Source organism: Rhinatrema bivittatum, chromosome 3 (genome assembly GCF_901001135.1).
Source record: "Rhinatrema bivittatum chromosome 3, aRhiBiv1.1, whole genome shotgun sequence".
Lineage (NCBI taxonomy): Eukaryota > Metazoa > Chordata > Amphibia > Gymnophiona > Rhinatrematidae > Rhinatrema > Rhinatrema bivittatum.
In genome coordinates, this window is record NC_042617.1 from 412,327,321 (window position 1) to 412,339,994 (window position 12,674).

A 12,674-nucleotide genomic window follows, 5' to 3' on the forward strand; every position below is an offset into this window, starting at 1 on the left:
GGCGAGGCGTAACGGTCCTGGGGGCAGGGCATGGACTTGGCCAGAGGCCACTCCACTGCTGCTGGGCCCGGGGATGGTGCGCCAGCACTTGGCCGGCACGCGCAACCTATACCTGCCCAGAGGCAGGCACAATTTCTGCAATAAAGATTAGGGGGGGTTAGATAGGGCTGGGGGGCAGATTAGGTAGAGGAAGGGAGGGGAAGGTGGGGGGGGGGGGGGCGGAAGGAAAGTTCCCTCTGAGGCCGCTCCGATTTTGGAGGGGCCTTGGAGGGAACAGGGAAAGCCATTGGGGCTCCCCTAGGGCTCGGCGCACGCAAGGTGCACAAGTGTGTACCTCCTTGCGCGCGCTGACCCCGGATTTTATAACAGGCGCACGGCTGCGCACGCATGTTATAAAATCTATGCCCCCGCGTAGCTACTAAAATCTGGCCCTCTGCTTTTTACTCTTTTCCAAGACATCTTTACCAAAGAAACATTCTAATTAAGAAAGGCCCTAATTAAGCAGCTAAACAAATTGGGTGAGTTTGCTATCTACTAAATAAAGGAGCCCTGACCGACGTGCCGCAAATGCGCAGTAGAGAGCAGCTCTACCGCGCATGCGCGGGCGAGCACGTCGGTCAGAGCCGAGCGTGCCCGAAAAAAAAATGGCGCTGGGAGGAGCAGTGGCGGCGGAGGCGAAGAGCGGTGGCGAGGAGCAGTAGCGGCGCAAGGGAGGGATCCCCCCCTGGAGATCTTCCATCTGCGCCATCCGAGGGAAGGTTGTGGATGAGGTGAAAGGGGAGGAGATTGAGAGAGGGGGAGTGACTGAGGGGAGGGGGAGGGAGGAGAGAGTGAGGGGAGGGGGGAAGGTGAGAGGGAGGGAGACTAGAGGAGGGAGGTGAAAGGGAGTGGGAGGGAGACTAGAGGTGGGAGGGAGAATGAGAGGGAGAGAGTGGGAAGGAGAATGAGTGGGAAGGAAATGGACCGAAAAATATTTTAAATGTAGCCCGTTGTTACGGGCTTAATGGCTAGTTATTATATAAATTCCTCTATCTCGCATCCTTTTATCTCTGTGGAAATAATGTATTTCTTATATTTTCATTCTTTTTGCTCTCATTTTCAGAGCTCATCTTCCCCAAAGTTATCCTTCAGGTTCTTATCATATATTTATAGTTCAGATCTATCAATGGAAGACCACCCAGTGTTCTGAGCATCCCAATACAGTTAGATTCATAAAGGTGGGAGTGAAAGAATAGGAAGAGCTTTCAAAAACACAAATATTTGTTAAGGAATTACATAATATACTACAAAGAACGAACGTTCCTCTTCTTGTGGACACCCCTTCTATGACTAAATCACAATAAACAAAAACAAAATATGGGGTGTGAATGCCATGTCAGAAACGGGCAGGAAACAAACATTATCTAAAGTGGTCTGGCTCTCTTCAGTTTAAGATAAGTGCTTTCCAGCTGTTTTATGTACAATTTTCAGAAAGGATGCTTCAATACAGAATACCGGAGTTATTTGAGCAATTCTTGAATTGACATTTTACTTGCATTATAAAATTCAGAAAATGAAAAAATGAAAAATTATACAAAGAAAAATTATCACAGATTTCATATTAAAAGATATAAACCTTAAGGCACAGCTGAAGTTATATTAGGTGTCTAATTCAGAGCTACCAGACATCACATGGAATTACATAAACCAAAATGTGCATTTTTTATAATTTGCTTTAATTTCCAACAAAATGTTTGCTAGTATTACTACTTTAAACAAAATTCCTGACTTCTAATGAGGAAACTGAGCAAAAAGAAATTAACATGACTTTTCAGTTCTTTCTTAGGACTGAATGTTTTAACAATTACTTTATTTTTATTCTATTTTCTGTGTCCCTTTATTTCAAAACTATTAAGATCAGATGTACATGTAAGATAACTGGCAGCAGAAGGTCCTGAATACAATGTTTCATTCTTCACTGGTTTGATTGTATGCAAAATTGTTTTGCTGCCAAATTAATCTTTCTGTAGTAATCTCTTAACAAATAAGCAGAACTTGCTAATAAGTATTATGAGTTATCCAAGTGTAACTGGATCTCTATGTAATGACATGTCCTTGGTAATAAGAAAAGTATTTAGGGTAGATTTTAAAAACGTACGCACGTGCGTCCATGTGCGTGCGCTACCTGGCGTGTGCACATGGACATGCAATTTTATAACAAGTGTGCGCTGGCACTCGCATGTCGTAAAATCCAGGGCAGCACGCGCAAGGGGGGGTAGAATTTTGCAAGTTTCGCGCGGCGACACATTGCGGCCTTCCCCAGTTCCCTACCACCTATCCTAACCTCCCTTCCCCTTTCCCTCTCCTCCCCAACCCCTAAATGTTAAGTACCTTTGAGGGGGTATTTTGTTTTTTAAGTTGATGCTCCTCTGGAGCAGAAGTAACTTGCGTGCGCCGGCCAACTGCTGACGCACACTTCCCTGGCACAGCAGCAAATGGCCGCTGTACTGGGGCCTCCAGGCACACCCCTACCCGCCCACAGACCACCACTTTTCTTGGGCCCAGCTCTTGTGCATGTAACAAGGGTTATGCGCTCGGCTGAACCCCGTTTAAAATGTGCGTGGTGTGCGCAAGGCCCGACTGCACACGTAACCCCCGTTTTTTACGCGTGCCGGCCATTTAAAATCGGGCCATTAATATGGTGACACATATCTCAGTTGGCCTTGAAAGCTTTGACTTAGATGGCTGTTGCAATTCTGTCATTTCAGTACTATCCTCTGCTTTTTTGGACTCAAGAAATGACAGACGAAACACTGACCACAAACTACATATTAACACCAGATGGAAGAGTAGATGGGAATTCCTTCTTGGAAAATTTGACATGCAAATGCTTTTTGCAGTCTCCAAAGTATTGTTGGAAGCAATATTTTTGCAAACAAATTTAAGAAATATATTAAGCATCATGATAAAAAATAAAGTATTTTAAAATGGTAAATTGGAATACATTCATTGATAGATTACTTCAGTGAATTCAGAAAAGAATTCCAAGTAAAACAGCATAAGTCTTAAAAAGAGGTTTCAGCAGGTCTCAGGTGATTCAGAAAACAATTAACTTAAGTCATGAGCCATTAGTGAAATGAAAATTTAAATAGCATTTTCTCATTTTACAGTTTGAAATGACTCAAAATAAGAAAGGTTATAACATTTCTTAGGGCCTGAAAATTGTTTTGAAATTTTTGCTTTGTAAACTATTGAATTGTTCTATCTGGGTTATTCTTTAAAACAGCTAGCAAAGCAATAGGATGAGAGAGTTATTTTTATTAGTTACAGCATATCCAGGAAGATGGCACTGCATGACATAGTCATGGAGGATGACTTTTTAGATATGGTATGGGATCGGAGAATTCATAAGAAATAAATATTACTGAGAATGCCCTCCAATCTTAGACAAAAAATATTGCTTGTTCTCTGCAAAATATCTACATAAAATATCCATAAAAAGATACTTACATTTTACCTATATATTTTTGAGTGCCACTACTTTATTCCATGCTGTAGGAATGCTCAAACTGGTCCTTGGGGTCCATCCAGCCAGTTGGGTTTTTAAGATATCTCTAATGAATATGCATGATGTTTATTTGCATGTACTGCTTCCAATGTATACAAATATTTCTTATTCATATTTATTTGGATTATCCTGAAAGTCTGTCTGGCTGGGGGACCCCGAGAACCAGTTTGAGCACCCTTGCCATACTGCAACTAAATGTTGCACATGTAGCCTTTTTAGAATAACATCTTATGGCTTCCTTTGTTTGAAGATCCATTTATAGTGTAATTGTTGCTATACAAATGTGTTTCTGACTTTTGTGCTCTTATATAGCTTCCTATTAATTGAGCTCTTATTGCTTTTGCCGTAAAAAGTTGCAAAATTGATTCTCATAATCTTAAATGTTATAAAATAAATGTAGTGATAATTCCTGACTAATTGTAAAAGCATGGGATTTTGTTTTAATAAACAGGGTGCAATGGGACCTGAAGGTTTACCTGGTCAACCTGGAGAACCTGGACCCAAGGTACAAAAATGTTTTGAATTCTAAATAAAATGGACATTGTTATTATTGCTTAAAATAGCCAGATGCAATGACAGCACCATCCCCATTCAACCTGTTGTAAGTTGTTGGCCATAAAAGCCAATCCCCTCCACCACTTAAGAGACACAAGGCACAATCTTTATAAATAACCTATCCGTAAAGATGACAGCTTACAAGTGAAACTAATGTACCTCGTCTTCAGGACGTCCAGGAATGCAGGGGCCCACTGTTGTCCCTGAAGCTACTTCTGCTCCCAATTCTCTATCTTCTTTCAATTTACATCAACACAGTTCACAGCAGGCCCTGAGGTGTTGTGGTTCATTTCAGTGGAGAGGAGGATAAATCTCCAGAGCCCTAGACTCATGGGGATGGGGATCCACATGCAGACTGTTACTTCTTTAAATTCTCTTGATCCACAGTACTATAGCTTGGGATGTACTTGTTTTAGGGCACATCCGAACTTGAATGAAGATACTAGAAACTCTGGTTGGGTGTTCAACAAAAACTTACTATAAACAAAAATATCTAAGTCCAATTCACAACAAAAATTTTCCAATTTTCTTCTCACAAAAATAAACTGTTTAAGGATAACTTTTTCCTCAGTTCTAACAGCGGAACCAGTGTCTTTTAGATGGCAAGCACTAGGAAAACACCCAATGCTCCTGGATGATAGAAAGAGGGATCTACTTATCTCTTTCTCTGATGGAAAACAGGACTTTGGGTAGAGAAAGTCTCAAAAATTTTGGTGGAGAAAATCCCAAAATCAAAAACTCTCTCTCTCTATCCTTAGTGGGTAGGACCTGGTGGCAAAAAAATCCTTCCCAAACAACTTGAACAAAGATCTTTACACAAATACATCTCTCTTCTTCTCTGTCAGTACTCTATCAGGTCACTGCTGTTCCTTCTTAATTGGGTGAAGGAAATCATAGCACCTTCCTGACCTCCCAAGGCTGGGGAAAAAATCCTCCTGAGGCAGCCACAGGATCCCAAAAGCAAAACTCTCAGGAAAAAAACACAAAACAGCTTTTTGCAAACTACTTTCAAATCTTCTTCACTTCTCCAAGACAATCCCTTTCAGACCATAGGTTACTGGCAAAGAGCAGAGTCTATTTCCTTGGATTAGGCTGTAAAGCGTAAAATAGGGATCAGTCACCACATTACTTCTCCAACTCAGCACTCCAAAACTCCTAAACAAAAGCATCTTCCTCTGTTTCAGGATGTGGGGCATAAAGATGGGTAGACCTCCAAAACTGCAACTCAAAATAGCAAAAGTCGACTCAGAATGCCATAAACCACATCACTTCTTGTGCACAACCTTCTTTTATAGTGCACTGCTGACCAATCCAGAGAAGCCTTGGTGGAGGTGCTTGCAGGAATGATCTGCAAACTACAAAATCCTAGTCTAGAGCCATAGCTAGGGACCAATTGGACAGTGGAGACGTAGGAATTAATCTTTGTTTTTTCCATTTTAAATTGTCTGTCTCCAATCAAAACTTGTAAACCATTGTGATGGTGAAACCGAACGATGGTATATAAACCTCGATAGATAAACAAATAAATAAATAAATACACTGAGGAACCCATGAGTGACTGGATCTATCACAATGTCACTTTTTTGGCCTGCCTCAAGGCCTTCAATTATTCTTTTCAATACTCATCACCACTATCTAAGGAGGTAAAGTCCAAGTCCGAGGGAGCAAGCGGCCAAGCAAAACTAGACATAGATGAAAAAGAAGACAATTCATATCTCCCATTTGCTGGTAAACAAGCTAGAGACTGCCCTGTGGGCTGACATTCATTGCTTGCTAGTTAACCTTTTCTTTTTGCTACTGATGCAGTCGCTGGTACTTTGCTACGAAGGTACAAGTGCACTGGACCTGTCTCATGCTGTCTGGTCCTCTGCCATAGCTCTAAGATGAAGTCCTTCAAGTCTTGCTGATCTTCTTCAGCTACCTTGGCTGTGTTGCATCTGCTGGATTGGGGTGTCTCATCCATTGCTTTGCCTGCCACCCCTTGGTTCTATTTTTTTTTTGGTGTGTGTGTTTGGAGGGGGGGGGATGGTATTTTCTAAGGGACATGATCCAATTCTGCTGGATTTGCCCTTCATAGTGACTCTGACCTTTTGGGTGGCATGACTATAAAACAACTAGTTAATTAAGTTGGGACAGAGAATTTAATTCATGCATCAATGAATATACACCCATGTACATTTTTTAAACTCCCTGCCAGACCTTTCTATACACTTACTTGTGCTTATATCCATAATGAGGGTAATTTTCATAGGGACTTCTGCCAGTTAAACACTGTTTTCTTTACACACAGAAATAGCCATTCCAAAATTTCCCACTTGATTTAGAGGTAAACTTACGTGCATGTGTCATGTTCTCTTGTAGGTTCTCTGGGACTGAAGAGAGCATTCCTTTGGGTGGAACTGGGGAGGGATTTAAACTTATGTGCATATTTTAATATTTTAAAAAGTATGCATGTAAATTTTCACAAAAAATTGGTGTGGACAATTTAGCAGGTGTAGATTTGGTCACATAAACCTCAAAACAAATTTAAGTGTGGAAGTCTGCTTTGAAAATTAGTGCAGTGTGCTACAGTGACTTAGTTTTTACCTGAGGCAATAGAGGGTGAAGTCACTTATCCAAGTTCACAAGGATCATCATCAAGATCTGGCCTTTGTATTTTGTGGTTCTTAGCCTGCTGCTTTAACTACTAGGCTACTTCTCTACAATATGGAGAAGTGCCATGGGAAGCACATGTACTGTTGAGGCTAGGAGAGCCAGCAACCTCACAAGTTTGTTTTGGTTTGCAAGAAAACTCTAAATATCAGCAGCTAGAAGAGAAAACCTTTTTATTCAGAATAGCAAATAATAAAGGGGGTAATTTTCAAAGGAGTTATGCGCATAAATGTAACTACTATTGTAGCAATTTTCAAAAGCCATTTACTCACGTAAAGTGCACTTATGCGAATAAATCCTATGGACGATTCAATGGCATTTATTGTAGCAATTTTCAAAAGCCCACTTACTCGAGTAAAGTGCATTTACATGCATAAAACCCAGATTTACGCATGTAAATGCTTTTTAAAATCAGGCCCTTAGTATCTTAAGGAAAGAGAGCTACAGGTTATCATACAGTGAAACAGGAACAGGTCTCTTTCAGATCGATTACTGATACCTTGGGTTAAATAGGACACCACCTCTAAACTATACACCAATGATATAGCTACTTAGGCCTGGATTTTCCATTCTCGCAGAGAATGGTGAATCCAGTGGTAATGGGGGGTGGGCCTATGACAGCCGGCAGCGATCGCACCACCGTGATGTTATCACTGCTGACTTTCACACCCAATAGCTCCACTGTGAAAGTTGGTGCTATTGGGCGCGCTAGTGGCGATGTTAATGGTCTTTACCTTATTGCCACCAGCGAAGATAATGCCGCATCCACCTCTTCGCTGCCCTGACTCCTCCTCTCGCTGCCCCGACTGTGCCCCCGGCAAGCTATCCCTTTTCACATGCGATAGGCTTAGAAAATGACCCCCATAGATAGCAAAACATTTCTTTAAATGGCTACTAAAATTAAATATTTCTCTGCGTGGTTAAATGCAAATTCCTTTATCATTAATCAAATAATTTCAACATGTAAAATGAGCCAGCAGCTAACCTGGAATGCAAGCACTAGCCCCTTGGACACTTTATCTGAATAATGTTTCCTCCGTGAATTTGCAGCATTAATCTTTTCCAGTACAATCCTTTCCATACTGCTTTTGTCTTACAGATGATATATTTAGTATTAAGCAGAAAAGTAATAAACACTTAACCATAATATAATACTTAAGAATAATTACCTATATTATGGATTGCCTTTATACTGCCCCTTCACTGCTCTGAGGTATACCCTTCACAGCTGCATCTAGTAAAAACTTGCTGCAGATTATAATCACAAGTTCCTTGCTGACATCCACTGAATCCATCTTACTGTAATAGTGTGGTCTGACAAATTCTGTCTGGATGCCTGAAAGTCTTTCACTGGCTCAGGTGTTAAGAAAATATATATATTTTTCACTTATACCCTTGCCACCCAGACTGCTTTCCCTACTTCTTTCAGTGCTTCTAGACATTCACTGAATAATGACTGAATACCTGTTTTTAGGAAAGTTGCTATTCAGAAAAATCCACTATTTGGTTGCTAATCACCAAAAGGAAGCCTGAACTTCCAAGGGTGATTTGATCCCAGTGAGAAGACTAGGTTGAAGGAAATGAAAACAAATTCCAGATCACTAAGGTCCAGGAATGTGAATCCCAAGAGTTGGTTCAGCCCATCTATTTCAGCTCTTTCTTTCATTAGGTATTATAATCACTAACATACAAGAAGTTATACAATAAGGGGCGGATTTTAAAAGGCCCGCGCGCGTAAATCCTATGCAAAATAGGCGCCGGTGCGCGTAAAGCCCCGGGACGCGCGTAAGTCCCGGTGCTTTCGAAAAGGGGAGGGAGGGGGCGTGTCCGGGGGCGTTCCCGAAATGATGCGGCATTTTGGGTGCGTGCCGCGGCATTTCGGGGGCGGGCCCGGGGGCATGGCGCCAGCCCGGGGGCGTGGTCGAGGCCTCCGGACCAGCCCCCGGGACCGGAGGACGGAGCGGGGCTGCTGGCTGACGCACGCAAAGTTACGCCTGCTTTTAGCAGTTGTAACTTTGCCGACAAAGGTAAGAAGGGTTTAGATAGGGCTGGGGGGGGGTGGGTTAGGTAGGGGAAGGGAGGAGAAGGTGGGGGAGGGCGAAGAAAAGTTCCCTCCGAGGCCGCTCCGAAATCGGAGCGGCCTCGGAGGGAACAGGCAGGCCGCACTGGGCTCGGCGCGCGCAGGTTGCACAAACGTGCACCCCCTTGCGCAAGCCGACCCTGGATTTTATAAGATACGCGCAGCTACGCGCGTATCTTATAAAACCCAGCGTACTTTTGTTTGCACCTGCTGTGCGAACAAAAGTACGCAATCGAGCAATTTTTTAAAATCTACCCCTAAAGCAGAGATGCACCAGTTTGCGGGACTGCAAACTGGTCTGGTTTGCCAGGTGAAAAATCTATATAAACCAAGCTGGTTTTCAGACCAAATGTATGCAAATACATCTGATGAATATGCATTGTGATTATACCGAACATCAGGCTTGTTTGCATCCCTGGAGGACCAAGGATGTACATCTCTGCACTAAAGGATTTGGAAGCATCTTTGGGCTTAGGGATAAAAGGACAAATGCCTTCAGCACATGCACAGTATATTGAAATATTTTCAAGTGCACACTCTAATAAATAATGATTTTCATTTATAATACAAATGTACCTTAATATTTCCATGAGACTGGAACATCTCATAAAACTTCAAGTATTTAAAACAAACAAACAAAAATACCCACTTCCTATTGAGTGCCTCATGTTGAATTCATTTGTACACAACAAGGTGTGGAATGATGAACAAACACACTAAATAATAATCAGTCCAACAGGTTGTTGCGACAAGGTAGAAAAGGTCCAAAAACAAGTTTCAAACAATCAACTAAATAGCAGAGAAACATTAATTCCAAGTAGTCAAATATTTTTATGCATCATTACATAGTGTCTTACAAATTAGTCTTTAATTTCTCCAGTCATTTTATAGTTATACACCTTATACTCATAAGAAGCAGAACAATTTAATTGCCTTATTCACAGGGCAGAAAAGGTGAACCAGGAAACCAAGGAAGTCCAGGATCAGAAGGAATAAAGGTATGCATGCACTGATTTCTTTTATAAATATTTCAAGAAAAATGTACTGCATTGTTTCAAAGCCTTATAAAATAAGTTAGATTTATTTATAAATATCACCGTACATTTAGGAATACCTTTTCAGATTTAGTAATGCCTGCCTTGGCATTTGGTTCATGGTGCCATTTTGAATGTGGCACTGTGGTCAGCAGAATCCATTCTTCTTACCAGAGATGATTCTGGGAGGCCCATCATAGAAACTGTGGTTTCGGGTGTCAGTGGGGAGTCACAGGCTGCAAGGGCACATGTGACTTCCAAGAAGGGTGGGAGGGACTGAGGCTAGAATTGTTCCAGGGCAGGAGTATGGGTGACTGCAAAATTTCATATGTTTTCCATGGGTAGAGGCAAGGAAGGGGGAAAGGGAGTGTGTGTCAGTATCACAAACGCCCAATTACATTCCGAGAAGAGAAACCCAACCTTTTTGCCTTGGCTTTTAATGGGGAAATCTGATATGCAAATCACAGTCTGCATTACCATGGTTGCACTGACATTAATGTAGCTATGGTAACACTGTTATACTTTGTATTTCATTAGTTTTTTATACTGGGTGTTACAACCCAATATAATGCTGGCGTTAAAATCAGCAGGTAACTTGTGATACCATTCTGATTTTAATGCTGCTTAGTCCGTAGACCGAAGAATTTACATCTTTGATACAGGCTATTTTTATAGAGCAAAACATTGTAGGACCCACAGTATGATCATAAACCACTTAACAGTGCATGGCATGTAATGGGATCGTTAGTATGTGTCATTCACTGTTTTATACAGTCAAACAGACTGGGTGTGGCGTAATAAAATAAACGATATTTGAAATACCAACATACAATGTCTATCAATTTTGTTTACTGTATTTGTTTATTATAATGTTTTCTATGGAATCAAATTATGAAGACAACATTTTAGAGGAATGTTAAAAGGACTATTTACATGTATATTTTTGCACACACCACATTTGCGATACTTATGAAACTCTTGTATTACTTAGGGAGCAAAAGGTGAATCGGGTCTCCCAGGTGAACCAGGGTATGCAGGCTTACCAGGGATGATAGGTGACAAGGTACAGTTCTTATTTCTAATCTTTTTCCACAATGCAATATCTCAACATATTCATATGTTTATATTACTATGTTCATATGCATGCAGCATTTTGTTTTTGCTAGGATGAGGTGATTGAAAGCATTTTAATTTGGTACAAATATAACTAGGTAGAGTAATGAAAAGTCATAATATCTATCTAACAATCATTTGGCAACCTCTGTGAAATTGCCATTTAAGACAAGAAAGACAAAAACAAATATTTGAAATTTTGCATCTGAACCACGTAAACAAGATATATCTTATTTAGGTATGGCAATCTGAGTTAAATCATGAATGGCTTAAGTTATCTGATCCCATACACGATCTATCCAGTTTTTTTTTTCTGATTAAACTACTTATTCTCCTTCTTCATGGTTCAGATGGTATTCAGGTTTAATCATACCTATTTTGCCTATATATGGATTGAATCAACAGTACTGCACCTTTTTATCCTTAAAACTGACTGTTCACAACAGGACTGAGATTAACTGGAAGTGCAGTCTGCAATTTATTTAAAATATGTTTTACTCACGCTATCTAAAATCCTAGGTGAGTTACAAACTACTCTTTCCCCTGCTGCATCTGTTCAGCAAAAATAACAGTGTCCATATGAACACAATGCTTCTCTTAGCTTCTTTAAACCATGCTTTGATTATTTCCAATGTTTCTCCTTGTTTCAAATTTCCAGATTGTGCTTAATTACATTTAAGAGCTGGGATCACAAAAGCTTTGGTTATTCTAAATCTTGTGGCAGCTTGTTTTCCACTGCATTAGCATCCTCTTGAATTTTCAATTTCTGTCTTTCCAACTCTTATACAATATTTATAAAACTAAATCATAAAGACTAAAATAATATAATTTTCCACTTTAGATCTTTGACCACATCTCTGATAGAATTTTAATTCAAGCATTTGTTGCTTCCTGATTAAGTTTTTGTAGTTGATTACTTTAGGATCTCCTGGATTCAAATATGCCCAAAATCCTACTATCTGACATCTTGCAACAACAGGCACGATCACATTTTCTCGCTTTTCAGATAATTCTACTAGCATCAGTGTTCAGTTGCAAAACAGCATATTCTTATGTATTTCCCCCTCTTAACCTTACTGACTTCAATCTCTTCTCTATTGGTTGCATAGTATTCTCTTCTTCCTTCCCATGAAATCAGCAATAGTCTCCCTTTCCTGTCTCGATTTTACAAATACTTCTGTTTTAATATCTTTCTGAAAACTCTTCAGTGTTTTTTTCCCTTTCTTGTATTCTTTATAGCACATTAGTTCTCTCCTCTTCATAAATATGTTTTTAAAGTCTCTGAACAGTAATCAACAAGGGTCAATATTAGAAGCTGAGTGCTTCATCTAGGCTCCTAAATTTAAAGTCAATATTCAGTAAACTGGTGAAGAGACAAGTTATCCGACTACAGTTAGTCAGATAACTTATTCCGGATATTCAATGGGATAAACATCCCACTGAATATCCTTGATTAAAGTTATCTGGTTACCTGTACCTGGATAGCTTTAAACCTAAACAGGTATTATTTGAATATTGCCAGTTAAGTTTAAGGTTACCTGGCCTCCTGTGGTCAGATAATTTTAGCCTTATCCAGCTATATTCAAAGGAATATGGCTAGCTAAGTGGTGCTGCAAGATTTAAAAGAAAAGAAAGTCACGGGTCTAGGAGCCCTATCACTTACCCCTCCACTCGAGCAATGCTAAAAGTACTA

The 12,674-nt window shown here is 40.4% G+C and overlaps 1 protein-coding gene across 2 annotated transcripts in view; it reads left to right on the forward strand.

The window, feature by feature from the left end:
* The window catches only part of LOC115087934 (collagen alpha-1(XXI) chain-like), a 454,903-nt gene that overhangs the window by 320,677 nt on the left and 121,552 nt on the right, over window positions 1–12,674 (forward strand). For both annotated transcript variants that reach the window (XM_029595690.1, XM_029595691.1), the window contains exons 20-22: window positions 3,999–4,052; window positions 9,779–9,832; window positions 10,860–10,931. In XM_029595690.1, the coding sequence (XP_029451550.1) occupies window positions 3,999–4,052; window positions 9,779–9,832; window positions 10,860–10,931 (180 nt within the window). The remainder of the gene's footprint in view (window positions 1–3,998; window positions 4,053–9,778; window positions 9,833–10,859; window positions 10,932–12,674) is intronic.